The sequence below is a fragment of the Mytilus trossulus genome, unplaced genomic scaffold (assembly GCF_036588685.1).
Source record: "Mytilus trossulus isolate FHL-02 unplaced genomic scaffold, PNRI_Mtr1.1.1.hap1 h1tg000085l___fragment_1__unscaffolded, whole genome shotgun sequence".
NCBI lineage: Eukaryota > Metazoa > Mollusca > Bivalvia > Mytilida > Mytilidae > Mytilus > Mytilus trossulus.
In genome coordinates, this window is record NW_026963295.1 from 1,744,360 (window position 1) to 1,764,752 (window position 20,393).

Consider the following 20,393-nt stretch of genomic DNA (forward strand, 5'->3'; position numbering starts at 1 on the left):
TATTATTTTACCCTATAAAACAAGTATGTTTATCGTGTCTTGTTTTTTTTTATATATAGATGAGACCGTTAATTTTCCAGTTTGAATGGTTTAAAACTATCAATTTTTAGGGACCTTTATAGTTTGCTGTTCGGTGTGATTAATTGCTCCGTACTTTGACCTATAATGGTTTCCTTTTTATTAATTGTGACTTGGGTGGAGATTCTCATAACAAAACCGTTTTTTCTCACTTAACATTCTTTTTTGTCAAGTTGACTAACCTAGAACTTTCAAGCAAATCTGTCTTTTGATCTATGGATTCTTCCCAGCTGGCATGTTCAGCAAGACATCTAGCAAGGGAACTTGCGTATAATGCAGAACCTAAATTAAGTAGTGAAGTAGTGTACCATTGTTCAAAATTCATAAATCAATTAAGCAACAATAAATCTTGGTCACAAACAAAATCCGAGGGAAACCCATCAGCTAGCTATAACGGCACTTAAACCCAGTTAAAGTCGGAAATTGCCTATATCTGTACTTGACTGTACTGATTTGTACTCGACCAGTCTGAATTGGTCAGAAATTTATCTCAGTACCAGAATCTATGACAAACTAAATAAATTTCCCCCACCTTAGTAGCAATATACCAACTTCACGTGCATATGGAATATATATTTCCCAACTTATTGGATATTCAAGAGCTTGCAGCTCCCACTCAGACTTTGATAAACGTCATCAGTGTCTGAGTAGAAAGTTTATGAACCAGGGGTATGTCAAAGAACCTTTCGTCCTTTTTTCTAAGAAAAGTTCATCGGAAGGTACCAAGACCTTGTTGAGAAATATTCCGTATCAACTTCACAAATAATACATGATGGTTTTGGTGTATAGATTCTGCGTACTGATGTTGATTATCATATTAACAACGTGTTTTATTGTTCTTTCGTTTGTCGTTGCTCTATTACTAATATTACTTTTTACTGTTGGATTGTTTTATGTGATATCCGTTTGGCGTGGCTCGGTACTTATACATCCCGTCAATGTGTTTGTATTGTCTTTCATTTTTTGGTGGTGTTTTTTGTATATGCGACTTTTTGTGTTTCTTTGGTTCTAATAACGTGACTCTGTACTTTAAAAGATCCCGTCAGTATGATATTGTTCTATTTTATGTCATTATGATATATTTCTATTATGAATTGCAAAATACGTTGAACCACAAACGTCAAAATCATTCAGTCGCGTAGTGGAATTGACTATTTGTGGATTTTAATAAATTCTATATAACTTTTGGACTATTTTAAATCTCGGTCTATTTCTGAAATTTATTCTTACATACTTTTGATTTTTTAACCCTGTATGCTAACATTGCCTATGTGAAATTTTAAAATTGTTTATATGTACATTAACGACATATATATGTGACGAATAAAATCTTCTGACGTCAGACACGCAAATCAATGAATGTGTTTGTAGATAGATGTTTTTGTGTTCTGTTTATTGTTCCTTTTAAAATTGTTACACGATGATGACTGTTGTTTCCACATTTTGACTATTTTATTTATTGTGTCTGTTTAGTTAACGCATCATTGTAAATATAACGGAATTTGATGAGACTGTCATCAAAGTGAGAGGGCTAGCGCTATAAAACCAGGTTTAATCCACCATTTTCTACATTTGAAAATGCCTGTACCAAGTCAGGAATATGACAGTCCTTGTCCATTCGTTTTTGATGCGTTTTGTTATTTGATTTTGCCATGTGATTATGGACTTTCCGATTGATTTTCCTCTAAGTTCAGTATTTTTGTTATTTTACTTTTACTTTATGAAACTTGACTTTAGCGTGAACCACACTTAACTGTCTGAACGTGTACTCTACCAATACATTTTTCACGAGTCTGAACCATACTTGACCAAGTCTGAACCATGCTTGACCTAGTCTGAACCATACTCAACTTAGTCTGAACCATACTCGACTTAGTCTGAACTTAACTCGACCAACGACTAACAAACCTAGACCTATTTTCTTTTTCATATATTTCAGATATATTGTATGGTTACTGGAGAATTTTCACCATTAACCTAAGCCTAGCATAGATTTATGGTGTCAGTTGAGTATTTAATAATGCAGTGATTTTTTGGATTTTTTTTATTAATATTTATTGAAAATAATAAAGCTACTTAATGAATGAAAAAATGACACCTTTGTTTTTTTTAAACCAAAAATTTAATTTAATCATAATAGAACTTCCCTAGCAATCTTTGATAACCTTTAAAAAAAGTTTGATTACAGTTGAACAGACACTTACATTCCCTTCGCAAAGAAATTAAACAAAAAGACTTTTTGTTTTATGTTCCGCTAAATTTGTATATGATCTTTCAGTTTTCTTCTACAATGAACACAACATTCTATAAAACAATAATCCGTTTGATATCAGATCGTTTGGAGAATTTTACATAGATATGAGGCCCTAATGCTTTCTCATAATTGAAATGGAAGAGCTGCAAACTTTTCTAGTAGTAATAGTATATATTTTTTAAATCATAAGATATTAAGGTACTTATAACAAGAATGTCTTCTTCAAGGAAAGAAAAGTTTTTAGTTGCATAATTTTAAGGTTTATAGATCTTCATCAAAACATAGTATATATCAGGATTTCTAATAGATATAGGAAGATGTGGTGTGAGTGCCAATGAGACAACTCTCCATCCAAATAACAATTTAAAAAGTAAACCATTATAGGTTAAAGTACGGCCTTCAACACGGAGCATTGGCTCACACCGAACAACAAGCTATAAAGGGCCCCACAATTACTAGTGTAAAACCATACAAACGGGAAAACCAACGGTCTAATCTATATAAACAAAACGAGAAACGAGAAACACGTATATATTACATAACCAAACGACAACTACTTTACATCAGATTCCTTGATATAAGACTACTAATAATACAGTCACATGATTTTGAATGTCTAAATATGTGTGAATATGCATTCACTGTGAAAACCGACTATACGAGAATATGTATTTTTAGAATCATAATGGCCTTTTTCCGTTCTCAAACATTTAACCTTTCAAGAGTATTTTTATAAAGACAAAACTAGCGTCTTGTGTATAAGATCATTAGCCTGGTAACTTTGATAACGATTTACACCACTGGATCGATGCCACTGCTGGTGGACGTTTCATTCCCGTGGGTATCACTAACCCAGTAGTCAGCACTTTGTTGTTGGCATGAACATCAATTATATGGCCATTTTTTAAATTTACTGTTTCAAAAGAAGGAATCATTCGAAAAACTATGGATTTTCTTATTCCAGTCGTAAATTTCTGTAGCCGTATTTTGCACAACTTTTTGGAATTTTGGGTCCTCAATGCACATGATGCACTTCAAATGTATACCGTTTGTCTTACTTACATATTTGACAACTATTTACACCTTTATGTTATTAACTTTACATTCTAGTCTGACATTTAATTACTTACTAGCCAATTTAGGATTACAATAGTTTGACGTTGTTTAGATATAACAAATCAAGTACGATTATACAAAAAAAGGTACAAAAAAGGATCAGTAAAGATCACTAGAGAGAGCGAAAGTGGGTGTGTCGCCAGGGTAGCGTCTTCTGGTATACATGGATCAACCGCCAATCTGCACTCTTAGAGATATAATAAAGGGATAACAGTACTGTAGTTCAAAAGTTGTGACCGCCAATTGTCGATTTGACGGTCGCAAATGTAGTTTTACTGGCGACGCGTTGCGGAGTAGGTAAAATGGAAATTAACGACCGTAAAATCAAAAATGACGATGGCCACTATTCAACTACTGTATAGTTATTCCGATTCTAATGCGTTATATAAAACATTATTAGAGCTTGAAAAAATGTATAAATTTGACATAGACGTTGTGGTGAACGTCATCAAATGAAAACTAACAAACTGGAGGTAATAACGTTACCTCGTAATTCAAATCCGGATAAATCACATTTAAACGTCGAATTAGAGGTAGGTGTTGTTTTATTTTTTATAATAATGTAATAATAATACAATTGTTGATCCAATCAATTCAAAATGGCGGGTCCCTCCTTAGTTACGCCTGCTCAACTGTGGATTAGACGGTAAATTTTAGCCAATGAAAAACATGTAACACTCAAATTACATTAGAATATAGATTAGACGACTATTATGATGTCTTTAGATCTTAAACTACGTAAACATACCGCTGATGAGTTGAGACTTAGTCGAATGTATCAGTCATCACAGTTGTTCAATCGATAACTCTGTTGCAGCATTCTTATGTAAAATTCATATACTTTTTAATATGGTCCTTAGTCTGTAAGCATGCTGGAGCATAGCGTCACTTACGACATGGGGCCGAATATTATCATGATTTGACACGTAGAGCATGTAAATATCATTGTAGATCATTTGTAAAATAGTTCATACGTTTCTATTAAATTCATGAACTTACATATGTAATCACTGTTTTCTTTCTTCCAAAACAACATTGCCAACTCTCTCCGGTCCATAAGAACTGCCCAGATGAACAAATGCTTGAAAACATCTCCCTCATATATGTTACATGTATCTTCTGTATTTCCCCAACCTGTTAACCATCATTATCAAAAGAGCGCATTATAACTCCCTAGTTGTTCACTTTACAATGAAAGTACTTTAATTCGTGTAGAACCAATTTGCGTGGTTTTCGTGGATGACTTTATCCTCAAATTTAAGTGTCCAACGAAATAAAACAACCATTGTCCGAATCAATACATGAAAAGATCCCCATGTAAGTTTGACTACTGATATGATAAAATTAATATATTGCCAAATCGGAGAATACTATAGTATAAGTCAATAGTTATCAAAAGGCAAACTCACTATGAACTACAACTGCATGCATGATTATAACCATTTAATCTTTAGTAACCTTAACTTTACAACTTTTGATCTTTTGATTATCGATATTGATATGCTAGTATGCTAAAGTGTGCATACTGTATCCTCATACATGCAGTTCTGGAAATCATAAAATCATGCTGGGCTTGAGTTTGATAAGAATTATTTTACGATTCAAGATACATATATAGCATTTGTTTATGTTACTGGTTTCTTCAAGTGACATGTTTATGGTCTTATTTGCACCTTTGATTGTCTTTAATCTGTTACTCACTTTTTATGGGTCAATGTTTACTTTCCTTCAATCTAGGCAATTTATAGACTGAGCTTCAATTTTCTTTTTAGAAAACTTAACTCTAAGATTTTCAAAACCCACGAACATGTAAATTCTGCTCAAACCACGAAAATCGATACCCACGAAATAAAGAACTTTCACAGCATGTCATTTTTTCTTTGATAGAGAGATTTGGAAAATTTGTTTTTTTGTAATCAATATGACATTCCTGTTGTTAAATGTTAGAACTATTGGTGATTCATATATGAACAACCCCTTTCTTGAGTTGTACACTATAGCCTGATTGAGTTGCCTCTTTTCCGACATATATTTCATCGATATATCAACTGGTTAATACTTCTTCTCTGTGAATATTACCCGCCCAGTACTAAACACTCTGGTACTGAAATGCAATATTTTTGGTACGACTATAACAACACAACAATTTATAACAACACGACGGATATCAATGCCATATGTTTAGCAAGATTTACATACCCTTCCAGATCACCTAAACAAATTTTTGGTACTGTTTATCATGTTCGATGTTGCTAAGTCTTTAGATTCTATGTTATGTTTTATGTACTATTGTTTGTCTGTTGGTCTTCTTTTTTTTAACCATGCCGTTGTTTGTTCATTTTCAACATATTAGTTAAAATTTCCTTATGTTATCCTTCGCCCCTTTTTAATTGTATGTACGTAAGCGAATCATAAAATGTTAACTAGTCGATAAAGTACTTTTTTGGCCTCAAACATATTAAGTTGATCTTACCTTTATTATCCATATTTTCTTGAAAAGGCTTCCATTTTCTACTTCCAAGTATTTTTATCACAACTATATTTATACTTTTCACAAAGTTCTTGGATTTTTGATTTTTTTCTTGCTTAAATATCAAATATTGTTGTTCATTCCAAATTATTTAGAAATTGACGGAAAAAAATACTTTATAAAACAAATCTCGTAATTATCCCCGCCACATGTTTTAATACTCATTTTCAATGATATAACACCTGTCTGAAATGGTATTATATTAAAATAACAAGTTTTTCCCAGGTATTCCTGTTCCTTTTATTCAAGACCTACAAAAACCTCGGCCGATTTATTCTCTAATTCAATATCTGTGTTGACCGTTGTATGTTTTGATCATGGTTTATCGTTTTGTTCGGTTGAGTCATTTAGCATATTAATGTTCCACACCATATGAGTATTAGGACCATACGCGTATTGTCGGGCCATATGAGTTTATCTACTAGTTTGGTTATTAACAGGCCGGACCATATGAGTATTTGGACCATAAAGGTATTTTTTTCAAATATTAGTAAATTTTATCTAAAAAAAAACCGCAATGATGTTTATATGAAAATGTACTGATTTTATAATTCAAATGCTATATAGAAATCAAATATTGATACGGTACCATAACATGTTCTGCATTTGCACGTCCTGATTGTGCACAATCCTTTGCAGTTACACCATTTGCATTCGAGCAGAATGCTAGCCTTCTTATCAGCTGCGTGCAGTGATACAGAAGTCTCGGGAAATTCCATAACAGCCATTAGGAAGTTATGGAAATATCTACCTACGCAAACATTTTGCCATACACTCGTAACAACAGGTCGGTAGTGACTAGATGTATGAAATGTGTTTGCTATAGTAACTAGTGAGTAAAATCAAATGCACGAAACTGCTTATTTTGTTATTATAATATATTGAAATAACCTTTGATATCGTATTTTTAATGACGTGAGAACTACAAGGGTTACACCTTATGAAGAGTTAGATGTTACCTGTTAACTTGTCAATTACCCCGACCATATGAGTATATACCCATATGGTCATGACCATACGCGTATGGTCCAAATACTCATATGGTCCGGAACATTAACACAATGCTAAAGTCACCAATTCTGTTATTAGAAGTTAAATGAAAGGGTTTCTTAAATAGCAGTTAGCAGGAGGTTAAAACGTAAAATTGTCAATATTATGCTATTTTAACATGCGTTGATAGTTTCTAATTTTAGAAGCAGAAGATATTTAATGATTAAAAAGCTGCAACATACAATGTTCTAATATCAAAAGTAAAGTTCATATTAATGTTGACTGATATATGATTATTTCTACCGCATTATATTAATAGCATCAGAACTTTTGTTGACACAGAATATTTTCTTTAAAGAAACATATTTTCATTCCTACTCTAACGGTTTAACCATTATTTTTGTCGAGTCTGTATAATGTTAGTTATGTCTAATCTTTGTTGTATATTATGATGCTGATTTCTATACATGTGAAACGTTTCTTTTTGTAAAGTTGTAACACGTATTTAGTTGAACCAAATATAGGTATTTTAAAAATTGTAATTTTTGATCACCCATGTCAATTTTGTTGTGCGTATATGTCATTACGGCATAACGACTTACCTATACTACATATACGTTTTATAAACACAAACAGATCAAATATAATAAATTGGCGAATAAATTGTCATGACAAACACACGTCTCAAATATATATCAAATTGAACCATCTAAATCCCAACTTTGTACATAAAAAAATGTAAAGCTGTAAAATTTAGACCTACATGTATTTGACTTTATAAAACGTTATTTTGTTAATTTACACAATAAAACGAGTCCCTTAAGCTGCATAAAGTTTATATTTTGAAAACCTATTGAAAACAATTTCCAATACCTGGACTGAATTTTAGATCTTCAATGTAATACTATTTACCTCATTTATCATACTTCTTGCAATGCATTTGGAGTGCTGAAGAAAAAATATATAAAAACATCGGATTGATTAATACGTTGATACAGTCAAATTAAATAGATTGTGTATAAATTTCATTAATTTTTTGAAACCGTTCATAAACAGATTCCAGCTCAAGTCAAACATTTGTGTAAAAGGACACAACTAAGGAATTTAATGCATGACTATTTGAGTTTAACTATTATTAATTAAACGGATTTAAATACAATTTACCTTTAACAGTTCCACAGTACTGAATATATAGATTGGAAAACATGTGTTTACTTCGAATTAAATGTTAGCTAGGTATAAAATTAAATTTGACTATATTTTATTAAGAACTACAGTTTGCCTTTCAATAATTTACTCGTTATGTAGTTATGTATTACATATTCAAATGTCTAAACTTCTAATTATCAACATTATATATGACGATTAATCAAACGCATATCAAATACAGCGAAACTGTTAAGTATTACATTGATTCAAATGTCAACTAAAACAATGTTCTTTGCCTGCAAAATGTTAATGGTTTTAAAACTCAATGCTTTGGTTATTGTTTCATTTACACACGTCAATCGTCAATTTATTAATATTTACCTCCGAAATCAAATCTCTTGAAATACAGTCCGTTTTCTTTAAAAAAAAAAAGAAGACATTTCTAATAGTTGATCGTCGATTTTTGTCTCTTTTCGGATTATAAATACACAAAACTCCGTGAAGTATAAAACATATCGACAAAAAATGTATAATGTATAATGTAAACTGCGTTACAATGTATATACACAAGCTCCAGTATTTGACAACTTTTCGTCGAAAATGTATCAATACAATATCCGACACGTATCCGACTAAAGTCAAATGATTCAGGTTGGAGTTGTAATTATGTCACTTGATTTCAAAACTCAGTAAAATTAATTCTAATTGTTTAAATTTAAACATTTTTAGTACCGCGATTCACAGTTTTCCTACTGCCATGCTATTTCCGGTTACACTATGATAACATGAGACACTTTGTATGTCTGTGAACGTGCAATGTTTTGTCCTAAATGATAGTCATTAATCTCGGTTTTGCTAACTATCAAATCTTTAAACTAAATTCAAAAGACTCAACGTATCTGTGAATTATGATGTTAGGTATTGGGCTTCTTATGAGACAAATTATTACTCTCATTAGAGGTTGCAATATTGTTCCGTAATAATTGATAAAAAAATCCTGAGCATACAACAAAGAAATTCAAAGAAATATGAACTCAAATATTCCCTGAGGAAACTCCTCGTTTATACACAAGACCAATTAGTGAAAAACTGATATATGCGTACTCATTTTTGTATACTGTAGAACTAAAATAGAAACAGTACATCTCCTTATGTTTTTATATTATTTATAGGTAGCTTTATTAGTTATTTAATATAAATTTTAAAAAACAGTAACATCATCATCAAAGTGGGAAGTTAAAACTTAATTGCATCTTAAACAATTATTTTAAAGGCCTAAATGTAAAACTTTCCAAAGTCAATCTCTGTATATAACATGTTTTTGTTAAAGTGGTAAATTAGGTGTTATCGAGTTTCTCACTGCATTGAATAGCCATTTGTGGCCTTCTATTGTTGTCTCTTCGATGGTCGGGTTGTTGTCTCTTTGACACATTCCCCGTTTTCATTTCAAATTTTACTTATCGAATTCATATGTTATAGGACAAACAAAGAAAAAAAACAGTGCTGTCACAAACTATGATTTTCGCTCTATATGATCTAAATCTGCAAGATATATATTATTTTATTTTTGTTTCAGCAAAATTTACTCAATAGTGTATATTGCCTCTTGCATTCAAAAGGTAAAGAAAATAAAAAAAGAATTCCCCGAAAAGAATTTAATGACCGATCTAATTACTTGTACTCTTTGCGTTTTAATACAAAATTTTAATTATAAGTATTTGTTGAACTTTTTTGTTGTCTAGTTTACCATTCTGTAAATACATATACTCGTGTGTACCATATTATAAATTTCAACTTACCTTATATAACGTCTTAATATTGTTTTCTAAAAAGGTCTTGTATAGTCGTTTATCCTGGATATACTCAAGCACTTGTTTGACAATATCTACTTTGTTGCCTACCAATGCATTTTTGAATAGTTTGGATAATTTGCTTTCCTCTTCAACTAGGCTCGCCTATATAAAAAGAATACGATCACATTATCGTTATTTTAAATGTTAAAAAAATTATATTGTATTTCTACATAAATATTGACGACATCTAAAACGAATCAGATGACCTGAACATTGTTAATAAATTACAGCTGAATTTGATGAAATTTATCCAAATGATAGCCAATAAATATATCTGAGCAACAAATGGTATATCTGCTGTGATTACCTCCCCATAGCACATGCCTTTGTTGCATTCGTTGAAATAAGCAATATTTTCCTGAATTAAGTAAACGTTGACATTTTAAACTGATTATATGAACATCTGAGATTAAACATTAAAAAAGTACCTAGTACTTGCAAATGCAAGCAACTGATAACGCTTAAATTACTAATCTCTGAACACAGTCTTGCATGTATTCTAACATGATGGCAAGAAAGTATTACATTTGTCTTTTAAATCATGTGTAACGATATATTACTTCCACCTTCCTTTTGATAGTTTTGACAGTCTATCAGTTGAACTGCGTGTATCCCTATATTGACAATGATTAATGTATTATATTAGAATATAAAAGCCAAAACTTAATTTTGTAGATGGCGTTATTTTCAGTAATTGTAAAAGTTGTTATACAAGGCTGCTTTGAAACATTAAACCTTACTTGCAATTTAAAATACTTAAAAAGATATTTGGTCTATAAACGATTCATTTGCGTATTTCTAGGATATTAACATTATAATCCTTTTCCCCAACCACACCAGGTAATATGTTGCGTTTAGAGAACATTGTATCCAACGTATTGAGACATATGGTCCTATAAAAATTTGCGCATTTAACCTACTTTTTGCCATCATAACATTCTGTTGATACGATTTTTTTGGGAATATACATTCGTTACATTCTTTATACATATTTAAAGGCAATTACAGAGTATACACTTCAGCCGATCAGAAAGATATCAACCCTTGAATTATGTTCAAAATAAAGTATGTTAATTTGGTGCATCAAAGTCATTAAATACAAGTCTTTGAGAATGTCACTCACCTATACTGATTTTCAATGAGCATGATAAATTGCAAAAAAATATAGGCATTGCAGTGGTATTCAAAATATATTTTTTAAACTGTAGTTTGGCCAATGTACAAAAACATTTTACCTTTAATGGATTGTATTTTATCGCATTATCATTGGTATAGGTCAAGTATACTTTTCCCCCCAAAGCATGTCAGAACACTGTGGATTTATTCACTTTCGTGAATATTTAAACAAAGGCGACCGTGCAAGTTTTGTATAGCCAGTCAAAGGTAGTTAACAACTCCAATAGTCATGATGTTGATTGTTTAAGGACACATTGTAATTTAAACAACCATGTATTGTTTAGATGTAAGCTTCAATGATAATTCGTTTCACATTAAATAAAAGGTTTACATTAAAAAGTGCCATATATGAACCAGATCTTGAGGACCATTACGCCATAAAATCTTAAATCGAGAATTTCTAATTTATGAGAAACAAATGCATGTCTTTCTAGGGTGTGAAAAGCATTAAATGTATTTTGTTTTTGAATGTTTAGTTATCTTTCTGGCTTATTTTTTTTATATAATATGCATCCCGTTTTCTTAATTTTGTTATAAACCATGTTGAATTGTTATTTAAATTGGAAAATTTAATAATTAAAATTGAGAATGTTAAATCAATACGAAAAGTAAGTTACAAGAACTAACGCAAATCTGACCTATTTGAGAACGTTTTAAATGAATACATCTCCCTATGTCATGTTAATTCTATAGCCTCATGCATATCATCGAGGCTCGAATTAGCAGCTACGCCATTATAAGATAATGGGACAACAAGCATGTTAATTGTGAGTAATGATGTCAGATTTTAATTGAAGTATACCTGTAGAGTCTTCACTACGTTGATGTTTTCTATATTAAATATTTCTTTCTCTGAAATATCCGGTCTGTTCCATAAATCAACACAACGAAGTATGTTGTCTATAATCCTATAATTTTTTTTGTTGCCTAAAATTGATCAAATATATTTGTTTAGAAATATGTTATCATGAACAAAATGCAATATTACGTGTGTTCAATTTCCTCAATAGGGGAGGAAACATAATTCTTATTTCACACGAGCTCTGAGTCTTGATATTAAATGACTCCCGTATAAAGGACAGTGATTAACTGTTTTTAAGGACGAAGAAGAAAATATAAACGTCTCAATGCAAGTTCTGCCTGTACCAAGTCAGGAATATGACAGTTGTTACCCATTCGTTTGATGTGTTTGGACTTTTGATTTTGCCTTTTGATTTTTGATTTTCCTTTTTGAATTTTCCTCGGAGTTCGGTATTTTTGTGTTTTTACTTTCTATTTATTTATTTTACTAACAAATTTTAAAAGAAATACTATATTGTTTCACCGAAGGAATACATATAGTGGTTTATGTTTGTCATATGCAATGCAAAATTAAAAGATAAAAAAGCAAACTACAGTGTTTTTTCTTGCGTTCTCCCGATTCGTGATCCAATATGCATATCAGTGGATGATCATAACATTTTACAGTGGTCACTTAAGTACGTGAATGCATGATTCCACATGAATGTTAACTAATGTATTATCAACTTAAATTAATCGATTTTTTGATTTAATACAATGTAAACATTGCATTGACTTTTGAAACGGACAGGTTAAAATAAAGTCTGTTTATCTTAGATGTTTTGATTTCGGAAACTACATATAAAACATTATCGAACCTTTGCAAAATATCTGATATAACGCATCTTGAATTGCCTTGTCCAAACTGTTAATGGTATCATTTATCGAGTGTACGTGAATCTGAAGAAAAAGTTCCAACTCTATATATCACAAGTGCAACTGTTATATGTTGTCAAGTTATGCTCTTCTACAGATCTTATATATTTGCCTGTAGTTTGATTTTTACTAAAACTTTTAAGGTTTAACACAATATTAAATTATATAATTCTGGAATGTCAATACCGTTCCGTAAACAAACATCGCAAAAATAATTTGAAGTTTGTTTTACTGGCTTTCTCGGTCCAATCGGCTACAGACAGCGACACACCACATGCTTAATGAACAAAAAATGGGGTATGGATTATACAATTCGCTATTAAATGCGAAGAACTTTGGAATGAACATTTTGATGCAAACCGTAACAGACGAATTTAACATCCAACTACCACGTTAACACTCATTGATCACTTGTCTATAGTATATTTAAAATAAAACAAAATTGTGTAATCATGATCAGAATAAACCAAATATGTATGCAGAGTGTGACATAATATCGTTTAATGGCATGAAGCACGTAACAGTTTATTTTCTGTTACCATAATGTGTTCCCTTTTATTGACAAATTTTAATGATATTAAGACATTTTATTAAAATCAAATGATTAAAACAGATATTCATCTTTACAACCGATATATCAAGTATATAATACGTTTAAAACTGTTTACCACATGTGTCTATGTTGATAACTATCAATTAGTGTACGTACAAATCAAACCAGTTACAATTTTCTTTGTATGCACCACTTAACCTCCGATGATTCAAATATTTTTCAACAACAAAATGTTCAAGAGTCCGAAATGACAATCAAAATTCATATTTCAACGAGACATAAAACCACCATGACAAACTAATAAACACGAATAGAGAAACAGCAGTACACAAAAAAATAGTACACTACATTGAACATTGAAGACGAAACAAGAATCCAACATGACCAAGGATGATCGCAAGTGCTCTGCAAGATTCAAAATCTCTGTCTCAAGACGTGAAAGCCTTCGTTTGTTCGTAATGATTGCAAATTAAGTAAATCACTAAATCATACTCGCTGATTTCCTAATCAATAAAAAGAGGTAGCAGTTTGGGGCGACCATAAGAAATAGCATGCTCCCTAGTGATACAGATACGTAAATCAAACGTAAAACAACTCACTAATCAATAATGTCGCATTGAAAACGTTCGAAGGGATGACTTCAAACTTTTGATTCAAAATCTTCCATATGGAGAAACCCCTCGAAGAAATAATGAATTGGGAGATTAAACTCCGTATTAAGGCATTGCCGAAATGTTGCTACATGGAAATAGGGAGCAGAAAACCTTTCTTTTTGATAATGTTTTGTTCATGTATATTCAACTTTTTTTCACTACGTCTTTACTTTTGGGATTGGGAATATCAGTGTAATGGGTAAATAACCGGCTGTTTTGTTAGTTTTTCTCGGGAAAAGTTACTTAGATTGTTTTGTATTCTGTGAGTTTCCGTTTATCAATACCTGAATCACACCAATTCTAGAGATATAATTATCACATTAGATCTGAAGATCTACGGCTTTGATTGCTGATATTGCAGATGCTTATAATTTTGTAACAGGTAAAACTTTATCTTTTTTAAACGAAATCAATTATTAATGGCGTTCTTTTTACGCTTTGGAAACATGTCAATAAAACATGATGCTAGTGACTGATTTCACAATTGAAATTTCAATGTAAGATTTTAAAAACAGGGGAAATCAAAGTGGCCATTTGTTTTGGTGTTTCTCGCTAAGATATATAATAAAATCATTTCAAAGGTATTTACCATGTAATTGTCCATTTTTAAAGATTAATTTTCTTTACAGTTTTTGATTCATAAAATCATAATGGCTGCCTTTCGAACGTGTAATATAAGCCGACTTCGGAGTATACAAATTATAAATGATCCAAAAAAAATCGAAATAATTATATCTTTCCATGCCCAAGCTCATTTCAAAATAGTAAGGAATTATATTTGTCAACATGTTACATTTTGCTGACGCTTGGTAGTAGATATGGACAAATACATTGCCTACCCATGTTGAAATGATCATAGAGCATTAATGAAAGAATTGTTTCTTATCTTTGATTCACGTTACAATGATATTGCAAGGAATACATACCAATTTCCATTTTGTCTCTAATCCGTGTTGGAGTTTGCCTGCAAGTTTCTCACAATTCTGCTTTTTAGAAATCCTCCATCCGTCATTAAAACCGCAAATGTATTGTGCTGCTTCGGTCATTTCAGATTTAAATGTATCAGACAACAAACACTTGTCTTCGCTGTTAATATACACAAATCAGAGTCTTTTCTGTCATGTTTTCATTGACAATATATTTATGTACGTACATGGTAAATGCCTACTTATATATTTACTTGTCTGGATTATTCAATTTAAAAGTAACTTGTCAACTAAAATACTTTACCATTATTACTTTTCGAATGAATGACAATACATAGGTTTTCTTTTTGAAGTTTAAGACTGCTTTCAAAAAGATATTTCTTATTTTCTCAGTTCATTTCATTTTGTCGATTTAACAAAGTCTACAATAAGGATATCTCAGAGAAAAACATCGTTTACTAATGACGAGAAAAAAAAAAAAAAGAATAATAATAAACCAATACGACACTTACCTGGTTTTGTACGAACTCAATCTGTAGCCCTTACAGATGTAGTCTGCAGCTCCCCCGGACCCATCTAACAACAAAACCGGATAATCCGTTCCCAAGAAGTGCATTGCTGTATTGAATGAGTATTCATCACCTCCAATAAGGATCATTATCATTGGGATCTTCATGTGCTCTATTACTTAGAAATATATATGTTCGCTGAACAACCTTGTTTTTTTAAATTAATAGTCTATTTGAAAGGTAAATTTAATTACATACCTTTCAAACTGATAATGTTGCAAAATTTGATATGTGATATCATGCTAGTTATGATAATTTATACTGATCAGTATATGCAATGATTGTTACAGTGTTGTGGACAATTGTGCTTTTAATTCATCCAGAATATCACCAGTCAAGTAGTCCTGTGCTGATATAAATTACCCTTGATATGGTCATATTTATAAATTAACTGTTTACAAAATATATGCATTTTGAAATACTAAGGCCTAAGGCCTAATCTTTACCTCAGAAATAGATTACCTTAGCTGTATTTGGCGAAACTTTTATGAATTTTGGTTCTCGATGCTTTTCAACTTCGTACTTTATTTGTCCTTTTTAAGTCTTTTAGGATTCGAGCGTCACTCCTCTGAGTCTTTTATAGACAAAACGGGCGTCTGGCGTAAATACAAAATTTAATCCTGGTATCTATGATGAGTTTGTTTAGACCAGCCCTTTATCTTTAGTTATGTCTCCGTTTATCCTTCACTTCATATAAATTAAATATTGTGTTGTCTTTACCACATGTTATCAATAAACAATACAGTCGTGAATTTATACCACACAGCCAATTCTTATTAAATCAATCTTATTTTGTCAAGCAGTGCAAGTTCGAAGGTCACAAAATTTAGTTCCTGCATATCAATAAACCACTCATTTATGTGATGAAATACTGTAAATTCATTATTATTCGATGGATACCAAATTTTGAGATTTCGTGGGTATAAATGAACCACGAAACTAAATAGTCAACGAATGACACAGTTCAGTAAGGCTCGTGTGCATACAAAGGCAATACCACAAAATTAAATATCAATGATTATAAAGGTTTTCTTCAGTCCACGAAAATTGGAACCCACGAAAATAAAGGATTCTACAGTATCATGAATTGTTAAATCAGAAGACTTGAAGTTAATAATTGATTTTCAAAAAATAGAGAATAAGTAGGGTCACTTCAAATGTGTTCTAAAAAGTGGAGGAGAGGGGTGGGATGGCGTTATAGATGTTGTCCCAGTTGATCCTTGTCTGATTAACCAATCCTCATCTTTATGGATGTTGAGCCTTTTCTTATTAATTTATACATAATTTTCAGAGCTAATTAAAAATCATTCAGAAACAAATACTGTAACATAACATGTTGAAACTCTATATTTGCTGTTTTCAATATAATCAGCTGAAGATTATAAAGTTGTTTATAATGCAATCTACTCTTAAGAAAAAGAGTGTATCCAGGCATGACACAAAGTCAGGTCGTGCACATCAAAAACACAAATACGATGAAACAGTCCTGTTTTATTTATATCTCAAACTTGTAGTGAGACCAGAAACACCAAGCAATCACTTTTACATCATGTACTGAAAAAACATTAAACTGCCATACAACTAAGGGCATTGGATGGCAATACAACCAGTTTAGTCAGATCACTATTATACTAATCATCTGTTTTACAGTCATTGAGGTTTTTTTGTTTTACTTATTTTATTTAAATGCAAAATAGAGCTCGTTAGTTTTGTTAATCTGAAGTATTTGATTAAATAAAAAGATTTCAGATATAATGAAAGGGATTTCGTTCTCTCCTATGTTGTGTGCGCATTTACTTTTTTTTTCGCCATTCGTGAAGTTGTAAACACACAAATTATTGACCCGATTCGTGATGGCCACACCCGGGAATTTAGAAGCATTGAGTTCCCAAAATTTGCCAATCGCAGTCCGGGTCATCAATTATAGTATATGACCCACTTTTTCCCATATTCTAGAACATGGAGACTTACAATGAATAAATAAATATTCTCTGCAAAATGGCAAATACGAAATTCTATCTGGAAATTCAATAAATCCATGTATTCCAGCTGAATACTAAAAAGCTATCAAAACATAAGTTCAACACTACGTTAATTGATAGGTGACAATTCGTTAACTATCTCGTAAATTGTCACTGAGTAAGAATGAAGTCAGACTTGACAAACAATTTCAGGTCCAATATAGGTATGATAGAAGCATAGCTTGAAATGGATAGTTTATTGATGATAAATCTTACACAGAGAAATAAAAATGAAAAAAAAAACAAGTAAGTACGCGTTTTGACTTTCGATTTGGTTATGACCTGCATTTTCACAGTTGAAATGTTTTACATTTTTTTTATTCATCCAATCATTCTTTTGTTTTATTTGTCTCTGTTTTTTTATCGTAGTTTTCCGAATTGCAATGCCACATAGAAGTCTGATGCCTCATTTATTGAATGAATTCATTAATTCCAGTCATTCATTTAATCATTCGATAAAAATATAATTTAGTGCTGTAGACCATTTCCCCTTAATTTATTTCCTTACCGGTGATGTAAGCTTCCAGAGCATCGTCAGATTGATTCAAAACTGTATTCTACAATTATTAACGTTTACATTTGAGACAAACTACGTTGAATTTTAGAAAAAAAAACAGAGGCTTCAAAGTTTCAAATATAGTAAAATTTTATAAAGAGTAACCACACACTATTTTAAGGGTCAGTGTAGTTGAAATATTGGATTATTTATTATTTTCATACATTAAAACTTGATTATCGGGTATCTTTTTGTAAGCCGACTCAACTGTTTGGGTGCAACTTTTTACCGGGTTTTAAAAACAAAATATAATATAATGTCTGAGAAGTATATTATCAGAATTATTTCACATGTAAAATTTACGATTTTGTCTACTTGAAAATCATGGTTACTCATTGCAACCCCTATAACAATGTCTAATATCAATACAAAATTGATAAAAGAAAACTTTGTTCCTTCAGATGCTAAAATATTTTTATTGAGTACAATGATCTTTGAATAATTCAACAGGAGCGCAGTTTTAAACACTTACCTTAAATAAAAGAAAAAGAAAATAAAAAAAAAAATTTCAGTTAACTCGCCTGATAAAGTTGGAAATTGAGTTTGCAGGTGAGGTAATTCAAAATGTTTCAAACAGATTTAAAAATATATAAACTATGTACATGATGTATTTGCAAAGTAAAACATTTCCTGTGTGTGTGCTTATTTCCTTGTGTGTTTAATTTTAAAAACTAATAAGCGTAAGGTAGGGGTATGCGCATGTAAATTAGTGAAATCCACGACTAGCTGTTGCTGTAGCAAGGCGTCTGATCTGGATCATTTTTTGAACTATTATGTTTTTCTTTAATTTGTTTATATAAGTTGGATGGTTATTTTATACGTCATTCGATTGTTTGAGGATGAATAAGTCTATTGTAGTGTTCGGTATTGTTCACGAAGAATACATGTCGACAATAACATAATGAAACTGACTTATTGGTATTGAATAAGCGAGTTTGGTTTTTACTCGCATCCTGTAAGTCAAATAAATTCAATCTGGTCTTACCTTGAAATTTGTAATATTTTCTGCATCCTCATCAAAAACAGTTAAGTTTTTTTCTTTATTTTTTGCAAATTCTTTAACCATCATCCCAACACCTGTATTTTCTCCGTCAGTTTTTATCCAGATTTCTTACATGTAAGGAAAAGTATTAGAAATTATAACAATAACAGTATTAGAAATGATAACAATAATAATACAACTTATTAATAGCAAAAGTTACAAAAAATAGTAGTGTTCGTGATAAACAATTACACTATTCCAACATTAAAACTACTGCTACTACTTCTACTATTACTTCTACTTCTAATTATAGATAATGATGATAATAATAAGAATAATAATAACAACATTAATATATTTCAAACAATCTGATACCGTATGGCGCATCTCGCCCTTTTTTTTTAGATTTTTATTCGAGTCTAACCGATGAGGCTTTTCCAGACGAAACACGCGTCTTGTTTTAACAGTCTTTATCGTGGTATCAACGATGAAGTTATTTTTCACTGATAAAAACATTACAATGCTATCGATTTCTCTTTTCAATACAAAACAAACCTGTCATTTTGACTGATACTTATTTCGTACTGAATCAATTCCCACTTATTATTTTCTCTCCAATTCTTGTTTTGGGTTTTATTCCTACACGGTCAAACGTTATCATGATAAAGGATGTGTATATATGTGTATAAAATTACGTCTAAACAAGTGACAACTCTACGACAGATTTATGTAATTGATCATCATGAAATTCATACAGGGATGAAAAACATACTATGTTGTAACAACTCTAGATTATACTGACAAGGATAGGTATCCCTAGGCCACTAAAAGCGCAGGTGGTATTGTCATGATACACAGGCAAATTTCACTCACATCAATTTCACGTGAATTTAAATTCATGTGAATTTAAATTCATGTGAATCTCACGTGAAATTAACATCAATTTCACCTCAAACGAGCTAATACGTGAAATAAGTTTTTGTGAGTTTCACGTGAATCTCATGTGAAACTCATGTGAATTTCACATGAAAATCATGTAAACTTTTTTCATATGAAATTCACATGAATTTTTAAAATAGAGTAATTCAAATAACATCTAAATTTTCAAATTTGATTAAAATCATGAAAAATATATTTTTTCTTTAATGTAAATTTAACGTGCAATTCATGTGAAAAATTTCACATCAGATTCATATGAATCTCTATTCACGTGAAATTCACATAAAAATTTTCATGTGAGTTTCATGCATAAGCTCGTTTGAGGTGAATCT

The 20,393-nt window shown here is 31.1% G+C and overlaps 1 protein-coding gene across 1 annotated transcript; it reads right to left on the reverse strand.

Annotated features, from left to right (window-relative positions):
* Positions 1-226: 226 nt before the first annotated feature.
* Positions 227-15,151, reverse strand: LOC134699837 (uncharacterized). The gene is made up of 9 exons (XM_063561246.1): positions 14,995-15,151; positions 12,805-12,886; positions 11,949-12,073; positions 9,917-10,072; positions 8,499-8,534; positions 7,881-7,916; positions 5,922-6,033; positions 4,448-4,582; positions 227-360 (listed from the first exon to the last, which is right to left on the reverse strand). The coding sequence occupies exons 1-9, from the start codon at positions 15,112-15,114 to the stop codon at positions 227-229; spliced, it is 936 nt and encodes a 311-aa protein (XP_063417316.1). The 5' UTR covers positions 15,115-15,151.
* Positions 15,152-20,393: the final 5,242 nt, after the last annotated feature.